Raw genomic sequence first — 21,143 nt, forward strand, 5'->3', positions numbered from 1 at the left:
GCAATTCATATTTCGATGCTTCAATCTGTCCATCTATCATGGTGGCAAATATAAAATAATAAGAACATGTAATTTCTCTTGAATGCATTTTATTGATATTAAGATATGTGCATGTATCGCTGGCTGTTACAGTAAAAATAAAAAGACAAAACATAAAGAAAGAAAACAACAAAAGAAAACTTGAACCTGCTCTCTTGAAACAGTGACAATAACTATAGTTTATCAGTCTTCCCTGATACAATCGGAAACATTATTACTCCTACTGATTTGAAAAGAAGTAACGTTACATGTCCTGTACATTCACTTCTCTTTTGTGCAGTAATTACCGTAAAAGCCAAGCAAAGTCTATTTTAAGCTGCATGAAGCAAATACAGTATATTTAAAAACTGGGAATAGCAATTGGTTGTGTATAAAGAGGCTACAGCATTATTATAAAATGACACATTTCCTTTCAACAGTATGGCTCTACAAATACTGAGGACATTTTTAAAATAACCAATACTGAATGATATCAATACCCTACACTTTAATTACGCCTGAGATATTTAATTAATAGAAGAGTACAAGATTTTGCTGAAACACTGGTGAAAGATAATGTATGCACAAATGGAATTTAAGTTTAAATGTAAAATTGACATTTTCTTGGATTGTTTAATGAGGATAGTATATCCTCTGATATTACCTTTGCCCTGTTGAGCCTTAACACTGGCTGTAGTACCTCACGTTCTGAATTACTCTGTTCAAAAAGACAAAGCGGACACAATTTGCTGCTGCTTTTCAAAAAAAAAAAGCTACTGATACAAATAATTATATCAATAATCAAACCTAAGATAATTGCCTGCAATCATTTAGTAATTAAAAGGACAAATATAGTAAAATAAAGTTCTATACAGTTACATGGGTATAAATATGTTAAACATCTATGAATATGGTAAACACAGAATTTACCAACATTAAAGTACAGTGTATAGTCGGGGCTATGTTTGCCTAAAAAAAGTACAGAAGTCCATTTATGCAAAGAGATGCAAAGTGAGATTAATAAACATCCAACTACAGCATCCAATAAAGCATATGACATAAGGTATGTAAGGTATTGATGTTACCACATAAAACAGTAAGCAGTGCAGTGCATATGCTGCGAATCATCACTGGCCAAAATATGATATGATAAAGTAACTACTACAGCTTCACCTCGCTACTTTAATGTGCTTTATGGCTGCACAAGTGACTGAGCAAACTCTGTATGACATCCAAAGAGTTCCAGATATGTAGCCTGAGGCCTACACTTCACTTTTCTCTGCTCCTCTGATCAGTCTGCAGAAATAAAAATTGCTCCTTCAATAGGTAGAACTTCAAATATTAGAAGTGTTGTTTCAGTTTGTTTAGCTGCCATCAGATGGCAGCACTGCCATATTACTCCAAACCACAACATGGAGCTAATTTTAGATTACAGACTGGCAACACTGCTGCAGTCCCACAGGCTGCTAGACAAAAACAGCATAATTACACACAAAAAAACAGCATTTTTTGAGACCATGATTGCACTCCATTCACCTCTGGTTAGAAGTGATGTCTCCTCGACTTCAGAGACTGTCTCCTCTTCCTCTTCCTGTGGCATTGCTCCCTCCTCTCTGGCCAGGGAAAACCACCCTCAGCGGTCCTGTAGGCCTCATCGTACTCATCGCTGTCAGAATCTGCTTCAGTCACAGAGAAAACTCTGTCTGGGAAAACCTCTTTCAGCTTGGAGGTGAAGAATGTCTCGAGGCTGCGGCCTGCTTGGGCCACCTCAGAGTCAGGCTGTGGCCAGAGAGAAAAAGCGCCATTACAGTCACATTAACACTAGCGAAGTACTCACTGATGATTAGTATATTTATAACTTTAAACCACGATCAAATATGACACAAACAAACATAGAGAATTTCAGATTTTCAACTTACATAATTAAACTTTGCACAGTTGCGAAACATGAGATACACATCAGCGACAAACTGATCTGGTGAGTTATAATGTCGGGTGTTCGCCTTATTGAGTTTGGTTCTGATCACAGACAGGTCCATTGGCCTCTTGATGATCTGGTAGTAATGGCGTGCCTGCATGAAAAAGCATCGACACTTAGGTTCTCTATAACTCATTCCAATTTATTAACATCAAAACACTTTTGCTTTATAAATGCCTTAAATGACCGTTCCATAAGCTGCATTATGTATCTCTGTGACAAAAGTGTCTCCACCTATGTATGAGGTACTTGCTTGGAACATAACCTTAACCTCAATTAGGCATCCTAGAGCCTAGATAACCATGATAACGTGCTCAAACGATGACATTTGTCATACTTCCTGAACACAAGAACAAACACGCAAGCACGTGAGTATGCTATGCTCCCTTTTGTGAAGAGTGGAGAAACTGACTTGCAGGCTGAGGCGTCTCTGTAACACCACAATGCTTCATTTTGAATAGTATGTTGTGACACTTTTTACCTTCAGCAAGAAAATGCAGCTACTGAGATTTGGCTGTTGCACTTGGCCATCTTAAGATCTCAATGGCATTTCAATATATTGCTCTGTCCTCCATTCAATACAGATTTGAGGCATTATGTGCACATACTCACTATGCTTTGCTGAGAAACTTTGGATCTAACTTTTGATCTAACTTTGGTTAAAAAACAATTCATACGGGAGCCATTAAGCCCCTGTACTTTGGCAAATATAGCTCTGTGGATCCAAAACATGAGCAAAGCTTTCCTATAAGCACAATGAAAAATAAAGCTTTTTGTTGTAACTAATGTATAAGAAAATGCTGATTACTCACAAGTGGACTGACAGGCTCATGGAAGGGAGCACTCAGGATATTACTGAGGATCAGAAGAGTCAGCCTTTCACATTTCTGCAAACAGTCAACCAAACATGAACACACATTGTTAAAAAGTTTGGAAAAAAGAATGCCGTCACAGAAAGAAGAAACACTAAGCTACCAGCCATTGGTATTATTAATGCAGCTAATGAAATAACCTACTCTCTGGTCACATGCAGACAGTCCACGTTCTGATGTGTGTCCAGCTCCTCTCGCATTTTCACAGTTGTATTCGACCTCTGGCAACACAGCATCTCTGCAAAGGCTGCACACCCAGTCACCTCTAAACACGATAAGACACAGCATCAGGTTAGAAAAAAACATAATCTGTTTAAAAGGAGGTGAGAGGATAATGTTTAAATTTCAGATTATCGCATAAGAAGCTTACGAGGGGAAACTCAGCAGGGATGGGATGTGACAAGACAGGTGGAAGACTTTTGGACAGCGGTCACAGCACAACAGGTCGCCTCCGATGAGACACACGGCACAGAAGTCCTCGCTCTCCATCTCTGCACTGTCCTGCTCATTCTGGACTTCCTCTGTGCTCCTCTGAGGGTTTGCAATCAGAAGTGGCCTCTGACCAGGACCGATGTCCTCGTCCAGGTCAGACCGAAGTGGTTGTGGGTCGTCGGTTGTTGGCTCGGCGTCCGATTCTACGTCGAGCTCAGACTCCACAGAGCCGTGACAATCTGGAGGCGGATCGGACACGGCATCAGAATCAATCTCAGCCTGAAAGGTGGGGTCATACTCAGGCTGGATGTCAGACTCGGTTTCAGCATCGCCTGATTCTGCATCAGCGTCCAGCCCTTGACCTTCTTCTGATCCTGATCCAGATCCTGCTCCTGCATCTGATTCTGCCTCTGCCTCATATTCAAGACTTGGCTCTGAATCCTCACACAGCCTCATCTCTCCTGCAGCAGCTGATTCCTCCACACCAAGACACTCAAGTTCGGCCTCAGATGAAGATTGTGCATTCGGGTCGGAATCGGGTGATGTATCCGAGTCCAGCTGTAGGTCAGGATCCGCCTGAGAAACAGCTGCATCCTCTGAGACCGACCTGGGATCAGAGTCAGAGTCTGGATACAGTGGAACAGTGTAATTCTGTGGCACATATTTAGAGTCAGTGGAGGGCAGTGTGGGTGTTTTATGAGAGCTGAGGCTCCCTCTGTTGCTGTGGCTGTCAAAGTCACTGCTGATTGAGTGTGCGGTAGACTGATTACGAGTTGGTCGCTCTGCATATGGTGGCGCAGTGAGCGAGCGGGTGGTCCTCCTAGTCTCTGAGCCTCTAGATATCCCCTGTGTTTAGAAGAGAGAGAGAGAGAGGAGAGGAGAGGAGAGGAGAGGAGAGGAGAGGAGAGGAGAGGAGAGGAGAGGAGAGGAGAGGAGAGGAGAGGAGAGGAGAGGAGAGGAGAGGAGAGGAAAAAGAAGATTATTTTCTCATTAATATTCATTCTTGGCAACACCCTAAAAAAACTTAATTTTTAAGTAATACTTTCTGCTTCACACTCAAGGGAGGCCGCTGACAAAAGATTTGTGCATTTTACTGTCATGTTCAGAACATGGAGAATGAGAACTTAGAAATAAGTGACGACAGAACAGAGCGTTCATATATTTGGATGTGAAAACTTCTTTTATACGTGCGAAATGTGTAAAACCTAGGTAACAGTGCGTTTTACTATTCTTGCTTTTAATTATAAGCATTATGTTCAAGCACCAGCATTTTTATCTTTATTGTTTTCTCACAGAGACTTAAGTAAGAAGATCAGAACCTCTCTCATATCTGTTGGTGGGTGTGAAGTAGCGCTAGAAGTTGGTTAGCATAGTTTACCACAAAGGCTCAAAGACTGAGGGAAACTGCTAGTTTGGTTCAATCAAAACTGAAAAAAAATCTGCCTCCAAAGCTCACTTCCTTGCAAAATTTTGTTTAATCTATGTCAAAAACAAATTGTAAAACAATATAAAAATGTCTACTGTAGAACCATGTTAAGAAGTTCTGCCATGAATCATTAACAACCTAGAATTTAAAAATGCTTCACCCTACCATATGATTGCTGTTGTTTTTTTTTTTTTAAACATCACCATTCTCGTACAGTATAATAAGGAATACCACATACCTCGTGCATTCCTTCATGCCAGGTTCTCTGCTGAGATGGAGTGCCGCTGCCGTCCGTCCCGCTGGAAGGTAAAGGGTCGCTCTGTCTTCGTCCATGTGGTGGCAGCTGAGACACGAGTATTTTGAGACGCTCTAAGCAAACCACTGGAACTTTTGGCCTTCCTGACTCCTTCTGTACATCCCTCAAACTTCAGATGAAAGCAGATAATGAGTTGTGAGAGCCATGCTTTGTTTTCATGATTTGTGCACAGACAGATGTTACAAACCTGCTGTGGCTGTTTCTCGACACTCTGCAGTTCTCCTTGGCTTCATGACAAACCTCTTCATTTACAGAAGTGAAGGGATGATCTAAGAAAGAGAAAGAGGGGCATTCATTTAGAAACTATGGATTCTGCTCGAGCTAGAATACAGAGACTAATTGAATGGTATTTTTGAGTACCTGGCTCCGTCTTATAGGACAATAAAGGAGACATGTGTCCTCTGGATGGGGTCACGTCAGATAATGTTTCTTTGACAACACAAAGTACTCCATCTGAAGCTCTCCTCTGTCTGGGATCCATAATGTCATACTGAGAACAAAATAAACATCACATTAAACTTTTCAGATCACCAACTTTTACAACAGAGAAAACAAGTTTTTAATACATAGGTAATTCTGTCTCAAATCAGCAAAATTTTTAATTTCGGGCTTGATTGCATATATATTCTTAGTTATATTTGGAGAAGGTTCAAGTAAATCAGATATAGTTGAGCAGAAGGCCCTTGACGATTTTAGATGGAATGATTCATATGTTCCTTGAAAATGAAGCTTTTATTCATTCACATAATAACTTGAAAGAACATTGTACTTTTATCAAAGCATGCAATTTTTCAACGGAGAAAAAATGCCAAAAAGATTCTCTCCTGACAGATGCATCAATTTAATATCTAAAGCTGTTGCTTTTTTTGTTGCCACTGAGTTTTTTTTCTTATCCTGAGTTTCTGATTTTATTTTTCAGATTTTTTTCGTCTTACATCAGTACTGCACCAGTTTCTCATTACATTTCAATTGACTTTATGACAGGAGGTAAGATATTCAAATTTATGTAGCAGAACAAGACGTGACGTCTTCTTAAATTCCTTTTGTCTCATTTCTGTTCTTCTTCCTTGTCAAATCAAACATTACCTCAAAACATGTGGAGATGTGGGTGTGCTAATGTTGCCTCCAGCTCTTGGCCTCCATACTACCAGATTTTTCATTTTGTCAGGTTTTGATCTTAACCCAGTAAAATTCATCCAGTTTCTGACTTTTTACTCACTGTGCGCTCTTTTTTTTTACTGCAAAATAAAGTCCTAAGGAAGAAAATCATAAAGAAAAAGTGAAAGTTGAATATTTTGGATTTTCTTTGTTTTTTAAATGTTAAAAACAGAGATAAACAGTCACAGCATTTTTCCCAAGTGTCCTCAGGCGTTGCCAATATTGGGAGAAAAGAAAATTTCTCTACGCACTATAGATTTACTACTTACATGTTTTATTCATTTCTATACTCATCTCCTCTCTGCTCTGTGTAAACACAGCCTGCAGTTCAGCCAAAAAGTCCATTGATTTTTATCATGTGACTGTTGGTCGCAGATGAGTCACTAATGGTTGCACAGCTAGGCCAAGAAGTGCAGATTTCTGGAGTCTGGAGAATGTTAACTATTTGTTGAAGGTGAATTTCTAAACAATTTCTAAAGGGATTTCCGACTGAACTGCACGTCACACATGATTGGACCACTAGAAAGTAAAAAATCTGACAGTTTTTACAGTTTCTGTTTCAGTGTAATTTTGGCATTAAAAAATGATAACCTGAATTTCGAACCCACAGGTTGGTTTTGGAGTTTAGAAGGTTAAGTAGCTGTTGCAGAGCTTGGAACGTACAACACGATTTTCATCAGCAGATGGAGCAGCCCAGTTGTCATGAGACTCTAACTGTTGAAATCTGCATCATACCAAGCCACATGATGGATGCTCCAGAATGTGCTTCTTTCTTTCTACTTCTAGGTTTAAACAGTTTAAATGTGATGGCCTGTTTTAAGTTAGTTTTAGAGAAATGTTTGTTTTTTTTGCGGAGTTGTGTATGAACAGAGAACTTTAATTACTGTTTCTTTGCAATCCCAGAACCTGCTTGTGGAAGGTGCACATCCTGGCTGGGATCACTTCTATTCCCTCTGACTGCACAGCCTCAGTTGTTCCCCATGTGTCTTTATATTCTGAAGCAGGGTTACCTTAGTTGCAGCTCCTGCCTCTACGCTGTTAGTGCATCCTGTGGGCCTTTCGGTGTAGGGGCTGGTGGAAGGGGCTGCCAGTTCTGTCGGGATGCTCTGGGAGCGTCTCTTCCTCCTCGAGCACACCGAGCTGGGGTTGAGCCTGCTGCTCTGAGCATCAGACACACACTCGCGGGTTGTCACCGACACCTCCAGGGATGTGGATCTCTGTCAGAGACATAAACATACACAACTGAGCAGGGCTTCAAGCTACATCATATGCACAGATGCACCTGTTCGTGCCATTAACAACTGAAAGGAGACGAAAACGAGTGGGATGTGTGCGGCAGACACAACCTTGAGTGCTGCACACTAAATGAACAAAAACATCACTCAGAGCCTATTCTGGGATTAAATCAAAAACAACTCAAACCGCACAAACATGCTGCATATATTAGTGTTATTGTACTGGCAATGAAAGCTTTGGTTACGACACTAATTATCTTATGTAAATTCAACATCAGGGCTTCAGTGGGTTCCTTTGATTAACTGCAAATCACTCCAAGTCTCTTTCGGTTATATTACATTTTACCTGATGCAGGTGTTTCCTTTAAACACCTCAGCTGTGTCTTCAGTTAATGTAAGCAGGAGGGTGACAAATCATTTAACACACGTTTTGTTTTTTTTTAAATGTCCCTCCTCCTCCTTTTTTTTGGTTCATCTTTTTCTGGTACATCGTCATACATATTCAGGCCAGGCTGACACTGAGCACATGCTCCCAAGTATCATGCGATTAAAACACTTACCTGATCTGTGCCCCATGGGAGAGGTGTGCACAATTCAGACTGTAGAAAAATAGACTATAATCCTTCTCCGTAGAATGATGAGGGGGGGCATACAAGAATTTATCTCAGTGTAAACCAGAGCAAAAATCAAACTGGCAGCTCCCACTATTCCCTTAGTGGCTCATTAATGACAGGTTAAGTACATAAATGACTGTACCCAAGCGGTTTTATTTCACTTTCAGATGCTGTGACTTGAAAATGTAACAATACAATTTTTTTCTATGTGCGTATAATCACGCATCTTGAGAATTTTCAAAGAGGTGATTATGCGCCTGCTAAAACCTCTACCATCAAGTGTGATTATGACGAATAGCGTTCTCCTGGATCTCCTGCTTTTATTCTCCTTTAATTGTCAGAGCAGCTCTTTGTTTTCCCATCATCCTTCTTGTACAAAAGCAAGAGCAGTTTTCTGTAACGCCATCTGTTTTCAGCCGAGCTGTCAACTCTGGGAAGTGATCATTCTGGCATTAAAATAAAGTGTTCTTTTTTAGTTTCAGTCATTAATGGATATTAGTTCAAACTAAACGCAGCCTCACACTCAACACTTCCTTCCACGTCAACATTTTAGAAACACACAATAACCCTTTTCTATGTAAAACATTTTTCTACTGGCTTTTGATTTGACTTACGTGTAACTCCATTTTACAGCTTCTGAAACAAGCTTTGTTGTCTTTCTCTTTCCTTTTTTTCTTTGCTTGAGCAAGTGTTTGAACGTTGGCGTTTACAGAGGAAATAGGCTTAATCGACCAGTGGTGGTTTCTGTGAGGTGTGAATAAACAGCTTTGTGTGGTTTATCTTGTCATGAACTGTGAGCTGGGATAAAAAAAATTAGTCTCAGCCCATAGAAACTTTGCAGAACCACGTGTGAATCAAAAAACCGACAACTGAAGTACACAAATCTTACTTTGATCTCGAGGCAAACTCTCTCTGTATGTTCACAAATATATTGCTGTACCTCACGACATGATGAAGCTGTTTCCAGTCAGAATTTTTTAGTTAATATAATAAATATTGTGCGGCTCATTTATTTACTGCTGTCAATGTCATTTGGTATGTAAAATGTTTTCCAGGTTGTATATTTCTTAAAAATTATCAGAAGTCGAGACAAATATGTCTTTGTAAGTTATACTATTTGTAATATTTGCTCGGTTTCATTACAATAAGTGTGTAAAATACTGAACAGATTTGCTTATCTAGAGGTATTTATGGGGACTATAAACTAGGCTGAATGTGTAAAAAGACATACCTCAGCTGATGTTTAACTCCTCTGTAGGAGGAGTTTATTTAAAGTCTTAACTCACCTTATAATGACAGTCAGTTCTAAAAATCTATCTATCTGACCTTCAAAAGTTACTTGAATTCAGAAATGTTCATTTGGGTCGGGAATATTGCGTAACTTGGCAGCTGTTTCCAAGATCAAAAATGAATCTGATTGAAATCTAAAATCTGAAATAATTGCATACTGTTCTATTTGATACGTCTGGTGATTTGTTGCCTTTATATTTAAAGTTTTCGCTTTGGGATATAATGATTTAATTCACACTGAAGTGTACTTAATCTCTCACCCGGCCATCTCTGTGGTCTCTGAGCATCAGTGCAGGTCTGGTCCTCTGCTGCTCTTTTCTCAGCTCAGCTGCTAAAGAAGCCTGAAGCTGCTGCTGTTGTTGGGCAGGACTCTGCTTCCTCCTCTCCTGCTGCAGGTCCTCCTCCAACAGCTCTCTGCTTTCAACCACTGCTGTCTGTCCACAAGCCTCCTCCACTCTACACCTCTCCTCCCAGCTCTCTTCAGTCATCACATCTCTGTCCACAACCGTGTGGCTGATCTCCTGCTGCAGAGTTTCGCTGGTCGACAGCTTCCCCTGATATTGGCCTTGCCTGCCCCGGTCTGCGCTTAGCTGAGCCTGGCTGTCTGGAAGAACTTCTCTCTGGTGTTGGTGATAAGACAGATATGACTGAGAGTGGGGTTGGGAGTCAGCAGCTTGTGCCTGAGATGCAGATCCTCGGCTGCAGTTGAGCTGGATGACAGGTGATGTAGGGGGAGGGCATTGCAAGGAGCTCTCCATGTCCCAGCACCTCTGGAGCGACTGGCTTTGCTGCAGAGAGGCGGAAATAAGAGCAGGCTGAGCACAGCTGGAGTTATAAAGTGTAGCGTCCAGCTGGCTTTTGTCCAGACTTGGATGATCTGGCTGAGAGGGAATGCCGTGTAGGCAGCACATCTGGGGCTCACAGCAGGCCTGGTACCCACAGCCTGGCTCTCGTCCTCTGTGAAACACAGGAGGCAGAGCCAAGCAGGTGATGGGCTGTGGTCTCATAATGCTGGAGCAGGCCAACCCCGGAGGATATGTGCAGTTTCCCCCCTCAACAGTCAGCTGGCCTGCAGGGCAACAGAGTCACAGTCAGAGCTCTGTTCACAAACAGCATGCCACAATAATATGGATTTGCACGGTAATTGTTTGGATGTGCCAAAAGTTTTTTGAGTGAGCTGATATTGCCTTGCAAGAAATATTCAAAGCAGTATATAAGAGACAAATTGACATAAACAAAAATATTTCAAAAACTTTTAGAATGCTAATTTAATCATGTTATCAAAACATCTAATTTGGATTCTAAAGCACTGACATTTTTACTGAGAGCTTATTTCCAGGTTCATTTATCTTATGCAAATTAAACATCCACTAATGTAAAATAGTATTTTGCCTTAATAGAATTAACTTTACCTAAAGAAGAAATCTGCTTCGTCCAGTAGCTGGCATCCCAGTTGAATTTGATCTTGACAGGACTCCAAGAGTCTGAGTGGAGAGATGCTTCAAGCAGCTGCTGCATCTGAAGAGAAATCTGCAAGAGGAATATATAGTTTATATAAACAGGATGCATTTTCATCACTGCCTTTAGTAGTTTGCATAGTAAAATTACAAAGAAAAAGCAAAGACGCATTCAAAAGACATGTCCAGATTGATGAAAAGTGCTAAAACATGTCATGTCTTACAGTGAAAGATCTCATTATGATGTCTACTATTGAACCAAATCAATCACAGTGACAATAAATAAACTAAACCTGACCTAAGTACGGAATATGACTTCAAATAGATGTTTTTAGGGCTGCTTTTGCAGTGTTTTGTTTGGGGCATGTTAGTGATTTAACATGAACCTCCATAAAGCTGCAGGTATCTCAAGAGGCACATTTGCAAAATTAATCATAATTGATGCAAAGGAACCAAAACATCCTCACTCTTTGTCCTTCGTATGGGTGAAGTTCCAAAAATACCTCTTATGCCTTCATGCCATTGGACTTTTTTCTAAACTGCACCTGCCTGGTAAAAGTCTGCATCTTTCTAACTCCATGCTTCCTGCACATAACAAGGCTTCCTGTAGTTTCTGAGCCCACGCTGAAATGAAGCCAGTGATGCATCTTCAGCAATTTTCTCTAGAGAAATTAATTATTATTGTCCTCACAGGACTATGCATGTGTGTGTGTGTTACAATCTGTCTTGTCTTCCTACCAGAGCCCTGCTGAAGAGCACCGGACCTCTGCAGTGATGGGTCGAAGCCCAGGTGATGAACTTCTGAATGTGGTCCAGCTGGCCACATATCTCTATTGCCCCTTGCAGCTGGTCCTCCAGACGCTGCTGGAAACCCTCCGAAATCTTCTGCAAAGGAATTTTTAAAAATGCATGTGTAATTACTGGAACACAGTGGCTGAACTGTGGGCTAATCAACAATGCTTTTCTTTGACAGATGTAGCTCCTAAGATGCTGGTTTAAGCAACTTTGACAGATTATTATTGGCTCTCGTTTGCTTGCTTTCAGGGCTGATTACATCATGGCAGTTACAGATTCTTTGCATGTACATTCGCAGCTGGCTGAACGATAAGAAGGAAAGAAAGAATGAGAAAGTAATTACCTCCAGTTGCTCTATTAATAGGTTGGCTCGTTTGTTAAGCTCGTTCATCATAATCATCTTTGCCATTTTAATCTGGTTCTCTGCCTTCCTGTGTGCAATCTTTACTCCATGAAGTCTACAAAGACAGAAAGGGGGGAAATGTCTCTCCCAGATGCAGAAGAAAGCAGCATTTCAGACAGTTATTTATTCATTAGCTTGCTATATTTCACACTGCTAAATTATTGACTGGCGTTGCACAGAACTGGGACTATGATTCTGGCTCTGTGTGAGTTGAAACCAACCTGTCCTCTATCTGTTTGGCATTGTTCTCCACAGCAGACCTCCTCTCCTCCACCTGCACCATCAGGCTCTCAAACAGCCACTGCTGATCCTGCAGGGCCTTCCCGATCTGCATCACCCTAAACGCACGAGAGATCACAGCAGCCACCAGACAGAAAGTTCACTAATTTATTCTCTGGGCATGAGGAACACCAGATTAAAATTTGTTTCCCCTGAGGACAAGACATTATGCAGGTGACCTTCGAGGCAAGCTACTGTGCTGTAACATCACAGAAAACAAAAGGGTATGAATACTTAATGAACGTTAGGCCGGCCAAGGGTAGTGTATGCAGATACAGATGATAAAAGTGACAAGGCAGTTAAAGAGTGTTGCAGCTCAGGGGAAGTTTTTAACCTGCGGTTAGCCCTTCTCGGCAGTGTCCTTGTGGTGTGCATCTGAGGACTGACCTGTGGTTTTTGTGGGAGGACAGGTGACAGCTGCTACAGCACAGAAGGTCACATGACTCACAAAAAAGCTCCAAGGGCTCCTGTCTGTGAGAGTGGCACATGAGGAGGGAACAAGGATATGACCCTGGGCCTGAAAGACATTCAGCGAGAGGAGGGAGAGGGGACAGAGCGGGGAGTATTAGAAAAAGTCAACAGGCAATTCACATCCAGAGCTGCAAGAGGGCTAGACGCTTCTAAAAATGCATCAGAAGAGGACAAATATTTGTAGTAGTAAAGTGTCATCTGCTAAACTAGCCTTTTAAAGCGTTCAGGCACGCAACTGACTCCTTTGAGCCTATTTGTAGAACCATGTGGTAAAGAAAGATTAATATTTTATTTCAAAACGAAACTGCAACTGCTGGAGGGATTTTATTTCTTGATGTCATTTATAGCTTTATTACTGTTACAATGGGTCTTTGGGACTCATCAGAATAGAGCAAATTGACTAAAATAAAACATTGAAAGAGCTCTAAAACCCTCACTGTAGTCCCCTAAGTGCCACGGTGACTGGATTGATTTGAACTGAGTTAAAGCGAACCACATATGGAGCCTGTCACTGTGTTGTAAAAGGACTGGATCTGCACAATACACTGGATCTAATGTTAAGAGCAAAGACAAAGTTGAATTGCATTTTCTTCTGCTGACTGGTGGTCAAAATGTAAAATAACAGGCTGTGCTTTCACAGGGAGTTCTGTGTTGCGTATTATGCTGGACTATATTTATCCTGGAAGCAGTCACTTCCTGGAAGTCACTGGCCCAGCCAAGAATTAGTCCAGCACATTGTTGTACTTTTTTTTGTACAGAATGAAAAACTCATGTAATTGATATTAATGAGTTAGCTTTACAGTTTCTTGTAGGTGGATTTTTTTCCTTTAAACACACCAAAGCTGCCTTTTTGCAGGTTTCCAGTCTTTATGATAGTCTAAGGTCACTTCAAGAATCTAGAAAGGAAATGAGTATGTTTCCAAGACTGTCAAACTGAAACAACTGGACAATATAATGATCAAACATTTAAAATCCTGCTTTTCCAGTTATGAGAAGGTACTATAGTGTTTATCTGAAAATGGCCACAATGCTCAAAAGACTACTGTGTCAATAATTTTTTAACGGAAGATTTAAGACTTTCATATACAAAATATGTGGCACTTTTACACAGTGCAGTAGTTGGAACAGCAATTGCATGGTTTAAAGTGAACTGTGGCAAGTTAGATTGCTATGTGATGTTGAAGCTGGTCTACCTCTGCAGGCTTATACCAAAACCATGACATTGTTGTGGGAAATAGGTTGGCACTAAAGGAAGTTGAGGTTGCAGAGGGACTGTGCAAAACAATGCTGAAATGAGGGTAAAACATTAGTTAATATTTCAATATTGTCCATTTTGCCTTTGAAGTACCAACTCACTCTTACTAATACAGAGACTTCAAAACAGTTCTCACACATTTCTAAATGCATCACAGAAGAAACTGTTGGCCCACAGAACGTCTGTCTAACAATAGCTGGATGAGGCTAATGAACGTAGCCCTACTGCTCTCTGCTGGCCGGCTAACCTCAACCAACCCCCTCCTGTCTGCACATCATCACACATCTCTGTGGTAGAGAGCTGAACATCAACCCCATCTGCATCGACCTGAACTGACTGACCACATCCTGTCTAAAAGCGCAGTCACACAGTTCTTCTCACAAGTACACAAAGCAAACAGCAACACTCCCACATCACAATAAAGCCGTTGTGAATGCTACAATTTGACAACTTGTGCAATGCAGTCCCTGCAAAAGCAGCTGGCAACAAAGCTGCCGGGCATACTTGAGGGGCTTTAAATAGCAACACACTAATATTAGCAAAAATGAAATCATCCGAGCACTTCAGAATCTGGGCCACGTTGTTAAAGATAGGTGTAATAAAGCACATGGATCTCTAAGAACTATTATCAACCACTGCCACTATCATACATTATTCACTGCAGTGGTTCCACCTGAAACATGATAAATAACAGCTAAAGAAGAGAGAACAGAAAGGAAAACAAAAAAGACGTTCACTGATAATCTGTCTCAATGCACATCTTGCCTTGTCCAGTAGGAGGCAACGTGCTGGAGCCTCTCTGGTGCAGGTCAGGACACTGGGTGGTACTGGGCCTCTGTTGCTGGTGCGAGTCTGCGTACTGCGAAGTGGTAGAGGCTCTGTGATGCTGATGCACATCAGTGCACTGGTAACACAACCACTTGTTGCAGAGCGTACACAGACTCTGAGCAAGTGTCGGCTCTGTGCACTCTGAGCAGCTCTGGAAGGAAAAAACAACCCTTCTGTTTAAAAAGACACAATGAGCTCATTTTCACACACACACACACACACACACACACACACACACACACACACACACACACACACACACACACACACACACACACACACACACACACACACACACACACACACACACACACACACACACACATACACATCGGGCTGTGTGATAAAAAGATGAGGTGGCATGTGTGAGAGAAATTTGTGATGCTGCTTTCCTTTGGGGCAAAATCGCACTTCAAAGACTTGTTATACATTCTCATGCTTGCAAATGCCTCAGAGACTCTCAGTAGGATATGATTGAGCTGCTTGTGAGGATGAAATCAAACCTGGGCTACATTAGTTATAGTAGTAGAGCATTTAAACATGTATAGAGAATATCTCAACATTAAAATCATTCAAAAAAAGGATTTTGAAATTCATTATCAAAAACATTCAAAAGTCCTTGTAGTCTCTTGTGCTTGTTTCAGATGTGAACTACTAAGAGAACACTAACGCTGTCAACATAAATCTACTCAGATGATGCACATTACAACTTTTATTGGCTTAACTTCATTAATTTATCCCGGTGGAGACATTCATCATTTACAGTTGACCCTTCTTACAAATTTTAGAGCACTGAACAACATCTTGGGACCAAATCCACTTTTAAATCCCTGTGCCTTGTCCACAGACGATGGCACGGGTATTCCTGCGATCTAGCGGGACTTTTGAGGTGAGAAAAGAGCAACACAAACACAGGAACCATGCCAAGTCATACAGAAAGGCCAACAGTGCAAATTCAGAAACTGCTGCACAAAAGGAAACAATACCCCACTCTATCAGAAAAGACAAAAAGTGAAATTGAAGATAGGAAGCGATGCTGAAAGAGACACCTTACCTTCTCCATTTCAGTGCTTTGAGAGTGGATCTGTTGCCTTCTCAGCAGGAGGGAGTTGAGAGGAGAGGGAGAGAGAGAGACAGAGAGAGAGAGAGAGAGAGAGATAGCAGCCTGACGCCTCAGCAGCAGAAACACTGAGGCTTCTACCTGAGGCAGGAAGCAATGTGCACCAAGAGGTGGCCCCAGTGGAGACGGCTTACATGACAGCCTCGCTGTGCTCTCTCCTCCCCCAGTTCATCCAAGTGTAGGACCCCTCACTGCAGCGGAGGAGAGGAGTGTCATGTTCAAATTCATCCTCCGCTCGGCTGCTGCAGTCACCAAAAAAAGGAAAGAAAATCTAATCCTTTTTCTTAAATAAGCCTGTGCATAATAATTGGGAATTAGGGAGATAACATAATTATTTTTTGTAGGGCAAAATATCCCCGGAAGCCCTTTCCAAAATGGAGGTAGGAAGACCAAGTGACCTACAATGAGAAAGGAGGGAGAAACTGTAATGCAAGCACCTTTTCGGTTCTTTGGCACAGGATTAGGTGATTTCAAGCTCAGGTTGTGTCAGGCTATGTTGAGCTGGGCTGGGATGGGCCAGCTGTGCCCTTCTTCCCTTTGTCAGCATGAGGAGGGGACAGGTCCCAGAGGAGCTACACTCTAACGTAGCACACCGAAACCGGGTCAGGCTCTGATCAAGCTCCAGATGGGACTAGGATACACTCCTGCAATTCCCTCTAACACCATAAAATCAATTAGGATTTTCACACAACATGACGTATAATTATAGCACACACAGGAAAGAAAAGAAGCTAGCTGTTGACCAAGAAGAAAGATGTACACAGACGGGATGTTTACTCTGACTGCAAGAAGCAGTTGCATAAAAGCTGAGAGAGGAAACTGTGGAACATAGCGTGGTTGAAACCAATCGAAACTTAAGCTCACCATCAACTAAAGGCCTGAAAGAAACCACCGTGACATCTGGACCTATGAAGGAGTCTGCCTAACAACACCCCCTACAGCCTGACCTACAAATCTGACAACTTTCTCATCCTTGGATGCTTCAGTGGGGAGCTCAGAGAAATCCCATTCCCCATTGTGTGCTCAAAGACCCAATTTGAAACACAATTAGTCAGTCGTAGTGCACCCCGTGTCTCGTTCACTCTTCTCCGTAGCGCCTTCAAACTGTGCACTTGCTTTCTGTGCACCTTCCCAGCATTTATCTTTTACACTGAAACCTCCCGCCAGCTTCCCTGCTCTGCTAAGCTGGCGCTAGATACGCATGCCATCTCAAGAGATGTCACAATAATAGAAACCTGTGCTGTGATCTCTCCCTTGAAAGCAGCCACGATGTAACATCTATTAACACCGAGGTGATGAGGTCACAAAGAAAGCAGGATTATCTTCAGCAGCTGTGAAGTTATTACACCGTTTTACTATTTCTCACCTTAAATAACTTTCTCTCTGTTCTGCACAGAAATCCATCAGCATCTTCACTTGCCTGCTATCTAGCAAATCCTTTAAAATTACATTATAGAAGAAACTCCTTGATTCAGGCTTCATAAAGATACAAGCTTCTAAAGAGAAATTTGCCAAATTAAGTTTATCTTTTCAGTATGGGTTGTGTCAACTAGTACAGCATCTAAATTATATTAAAAATGTGCCTACTTTAAAGGGGCATAAATACATTTTTGGCAGCTTGGGGGCAGAAAAACTCCAAAAAAAAAAAGCAGACAAACAAACCTGTTTTAACTCACGACTATAAAAAGATCTTTTTCCCACATGCCACTGACAGTTAATGTATGATGCTAATCCAGCAACATACAGAGTGTTTCTCAGAGGCTTTTACAGCTGGAAAAGAGGTTAACGGCAGCAGCACTGAACTAACAATAAAGTCCATAAAGCAGCAATATTCCACTGTTGGTCCATTTATGAGGGTAATCACGTTGATATTATAGTAGAAGTAGTGTTTTGAATTTTGATTCAATATTAAAATTTGATATTGTATATATAGAGAGTCATTAATGCAGCTTTAAATTAATCTTGTTAATTTTATTTACAACAGTGCATGAACAAATCTGCTTATTTGAACCATCACCTGCAAAATCTAAAACACTGTATTGCCACGGTGTAATGTGCAATATTCAGCGAAAACATTGAGAAAGCTGAGTGTCTACTACCTTACTACTAACATCAGACTTCTTACAGAGAAGTTACTTTCTCTCAGAGGACTGGAGGATTCAGAGGCTGGTTCCCATTTATTAAATACCTTTAAAGTTAAATTAAATCAACATTTAGTATGTGCATATTATTAAATTTACAAAAAAATAACAGGTAAATGCAGGGATTAAATGGGAGGAAAAACTCTCCAGGACACTTTTCAGACTCCTCACAGTGGCTTGCTGGAGAATTTGGACGCCTATTTATAAAATCCTGTTAAAGCCCTGTGCAGCCATGATTTAAGGGAGCATCTTAGTTGAATCAAATATGTTAAATTGACACAGCACAAGCCATATTTAAGCAAAATAAAAATAAAAAATCTTGCACACCATTAAGAGGTGCATGGGATCAAAACCTGCACTTTATCAGCAAAACCTTTCACTCCTCAGACATTCATTATGCAAAATTAACACAAAGAGCTCCATGCACATAGAGAGCTGCATGCATTTTGTCCTCTTGTGCAGGAGTTAATGATGAGCTGCATTTCATTATTGTAACAAACTGTCTTTTTTGCAGACTGTTAGGCATTGAGGATTCACTAATTTGCAAACACTGCAACACAACAAATCCCAGTTTGAGTATCACATTGACCTACTGAGAAAACTGGCATTAACTACAAACACCACCATAGTTTTATTACTCACTGTATAAAGCTGTGGGAATTTGGGCTTTCCAGTGCTTTTCCTTCTGTCATGTTACACGTTTGGCTACCTGTTCCATCTGTTCTCCCAGCACTTTATTAACGTGCCTTCGATTAATAACAGTCAGCGTGTCAGTCAAATGTGCAGAGAACCTGCCCCCGCATCCACATCCAGCCAGCCTGCCTGCCTCTGCATCAGCAGCAGCAGCAGCAGCAGCAGCCTCACCTCCGGCGCATCACTGAGCAGCGTGACATTATTTTTTAGAAAGTGCGCAAGAGATTACGCCCCTATCATGGCATCACGGTACGATCAGAGCGGACAGGACGAGCAACGCAAAGTCGGCGCACTGCAAACTGCGCACAAATCAATTCCTGTTACTCGTGAGGCGTCACCGCTCATGCAAAAACATCCGAGCAGGTAAACATGAGTGCGCGTCAGAGTGTTTTCGCTCTGGAGGAAACGAGGCTGCTGCACACTGACGGCCCGTCACTCATGCTGTGTGTGTGTGTGTGTGTGTGTGTGCACAAAGCCCCAAACTGTCTTTTCTTTTTTCTTTCTTGCTTTCTTTTTTCTTTCTTCTTTTTTTTTTACCTTGACCCGCGCATCTCCGAGTGTCGATCCCTCCCCATCGGATGTCGCTCTTTGGCCCGGACAAAATTTTGGGAGATTCCAAGTCTCGCAGTTAATCGTGAGATTTTATACTCTGCTCTCATGCAATACTTCTGACGTTGTCTCAAAGCTGAAGTGTGAAACTTGGAGGGAGGTCTGGGCTGTGAGTGGCAAGTTTAATACAATGGCGGGTCTCTGTCACATCTTTTATATGAGGAACTTCTACATTATAAGTAACAATACGTAAAAAACAAATATATTCAAGCTGCACTGCTCCCTATCTGTACTATAATTTATACTGAGAGCTTCTGACCACAGTAAAATTTGCTGCTGAGTAGTATTGTTATTTTTTAATTTTTTTACTTTTCTTTTCATAAAAGTCTCTTTGGTCGGGTCTCTCAAAATCTCACTTCAGTGCTTTTATATCTGTAAATGTTACCTTCCAGTAATTCAGCTCACTCTTATCAAAGTATATATTTATACACTAGTCATCAAAAGTTTGGACAGCTTCTTATTTAATGGTTTCTCTTTATTTTCATGACTATTCACATTGGAAAATCTCACTGCAGGCATCAAAACTATGAATGAACACATCTGGAACGAGAAAAGCATTCAGAGAGCGCAGTACTCCATCAAGGCTGCTCAATTGACGGGATGGAATCTTTAATAAAAAATGACAAAATGATAATAAATGAGCCCCATCAATTCCTGCCGCCAGCTACATATTTATGTCATGTATGGAGCAAAACCCAGCCAGACAATGGTGAAGCTCCTGAAGTTTCACAAAGCCTTTATTTATTTATCCTATATTTTATGTTCCTTCACTCCTTTCTTCAGGAAACACCGTAAGAGTTTGTCCCCATTCCAGCTAGGTGCTTCTAAGTTTATATGCATCCTTTCCTAGACAGCAACAGCATGAAATTATTTTCTTTCATCTTTACGTGAATTTTTGGACTTTTTGGCAGCGTCTCATTTCATTTTCATTTTTTATTTAGAATGGGACAGTGCATATTAATCAACATGAGTCCAACAAGGTCCACATGTAAATATGTCAGAGTTAGCCAGAGTGGCTAATTTTCATCTGTAGTCCCAGGGCAGGTTGATGTTACAGAAATTAAAACAAGGCCACACAGCACAGTCTCTGTCATGTAAAGAAACTGCTTCTTAGATAAACACTTCCTGTGTCGTTGGAAGCCTGGAACATTTAAAAATATGCCTTCAAAATAAAAGCATGCAGAAAAAATACGACAAAAACAACATAGTTTAATATGTTGTCCAAAATTTGGAAAAAAAACATCATAGTTGAGTATGTTGTCCAAAATTTGGAAAAAAACATCATAGTTGATTATGTTGTTCAAAATATCACAAAAACATCATAGTTTAATATGTTATCCAAAATATGGAAAAAAAGGTCATAGTTTAGTATGTCGTCCAAAATATGATAAAAACATCATAGTTTAGTATGTCGTCCAAAATCTGGAAAAAACGTTATAGTTTAGTATGTCGTCCAAAATATGACCAAAAATGTCATAGTTTAGTAAGTATGTCCAAAATCTGACAAAAATGTCATAATTTAGTATGTCGTCCAAAATATGACAAAAACGTCATAGTTTAGCACGTCGTCCAAAATATGACCAAAAATGTCATAGTTTAGTATGTTGCCCAAAATATGACAAAAACGTCATAGTTAAGTTTGTCGTTCAAAATATCACTAAAAAGTCATTGTTTCGTATGTGATCCAAAATATGACAAAAACATCACAGTTTAGTATGTCAACCAAAATGTCACAAAAACGTCATAGTTTGCC

General features: G+C 40.9%; 1 protein-coding gene across 4 annotated transcripts; it reads right to left on the reverse strand.

The window, feature by feature from the left end:
• Positions 1-72: 72 nt before the first annotated feature.
• trim66 (tripartite motif containing 66) lies at positions 73-19,459 on the reverse strand. Of its 4 annotated transcripts, none has more exons than XM_022192288.2 (18): positions 19,319-19,459; positions 15,882-16,138; positions 14,765-14,978; positions 12,661-12,790; positions 12,216-12,332; positions 11,935-12,049; positions 11,535-11,681; positions 10,752-10,869; positions 9,600-10,408; positions 7,211-7,417; positions 5,403-5,532; positions 5,230-5,311; positions 4,965-5,151; positions 3,239-4,146; positions 3,013-3,133; positions 2,809-2,883; positions 1,938-2,090; positions 73-1,797 (listed from the first exon to the last, which is right to left on the reverse strand). In XM_022192288.2, exons 2-18 carry the CDS (start codon positions 15,888-15,890, stop codon positions 1,561-1,563), a joined length of 3,759 nt encoding a protein of 1,252 aa, XP_022047980.2. In that variant the 5' UTR covers positions 15,891-16,138; positions 19,319-19,459; the 3' UTR covers positions 73-1,560. The 4 variants fall into 4 exon arrangements, with proteins under 4 accessions (XP_022047980.2, XP_022047979.2, XP_022047978.2 ...); XM_022192287.2 differs by having other exon boundaries at positions 15,882-16,189; positions 19,319-19,453; XM_022192286.2 differs by having other exon boundaries at positions 18,731-19,412.
• Positions 19,460-21,143: the final 1,684 nt, after the last annotated feature.

Source organism: Acanthochromis polyacanthus, chromosome 2, assembly GCF_021347895.1.
Source record: "Acanthochromis polyacanthus isolate Apoly-LR-REF ecotype Palm Island chromosome 2, KAUST_Apoly_ChrSc, whole genome shotgun sequence".
Classification (NCBI taxonomy): domain Eukaryota; kingdom Metazoa; phylum Chordata; class Actinopteri; family Pomacentridae; genus Acanthochromis; species Acanthochromis polyacanthus.

Coding starts and splice junctions, on each gene's coding strand:
- trim66 (XM_022192288.2), bottom strand. Junction 3,134..3,238: donor TCCCTGCTGAGTTTCCCCTC/GTAAGCTTCTTA, acceptor TATCGTGTTTAG/AGGTGACTGGGTGTGCAGCC. Junction 2,884..3,012: donor TGTCTGCATGTGACCAGAGA/GTAGGTTATTTC, acceptor GACTGTTTGCAG/AAATGTGAAAGGCTGACTCT.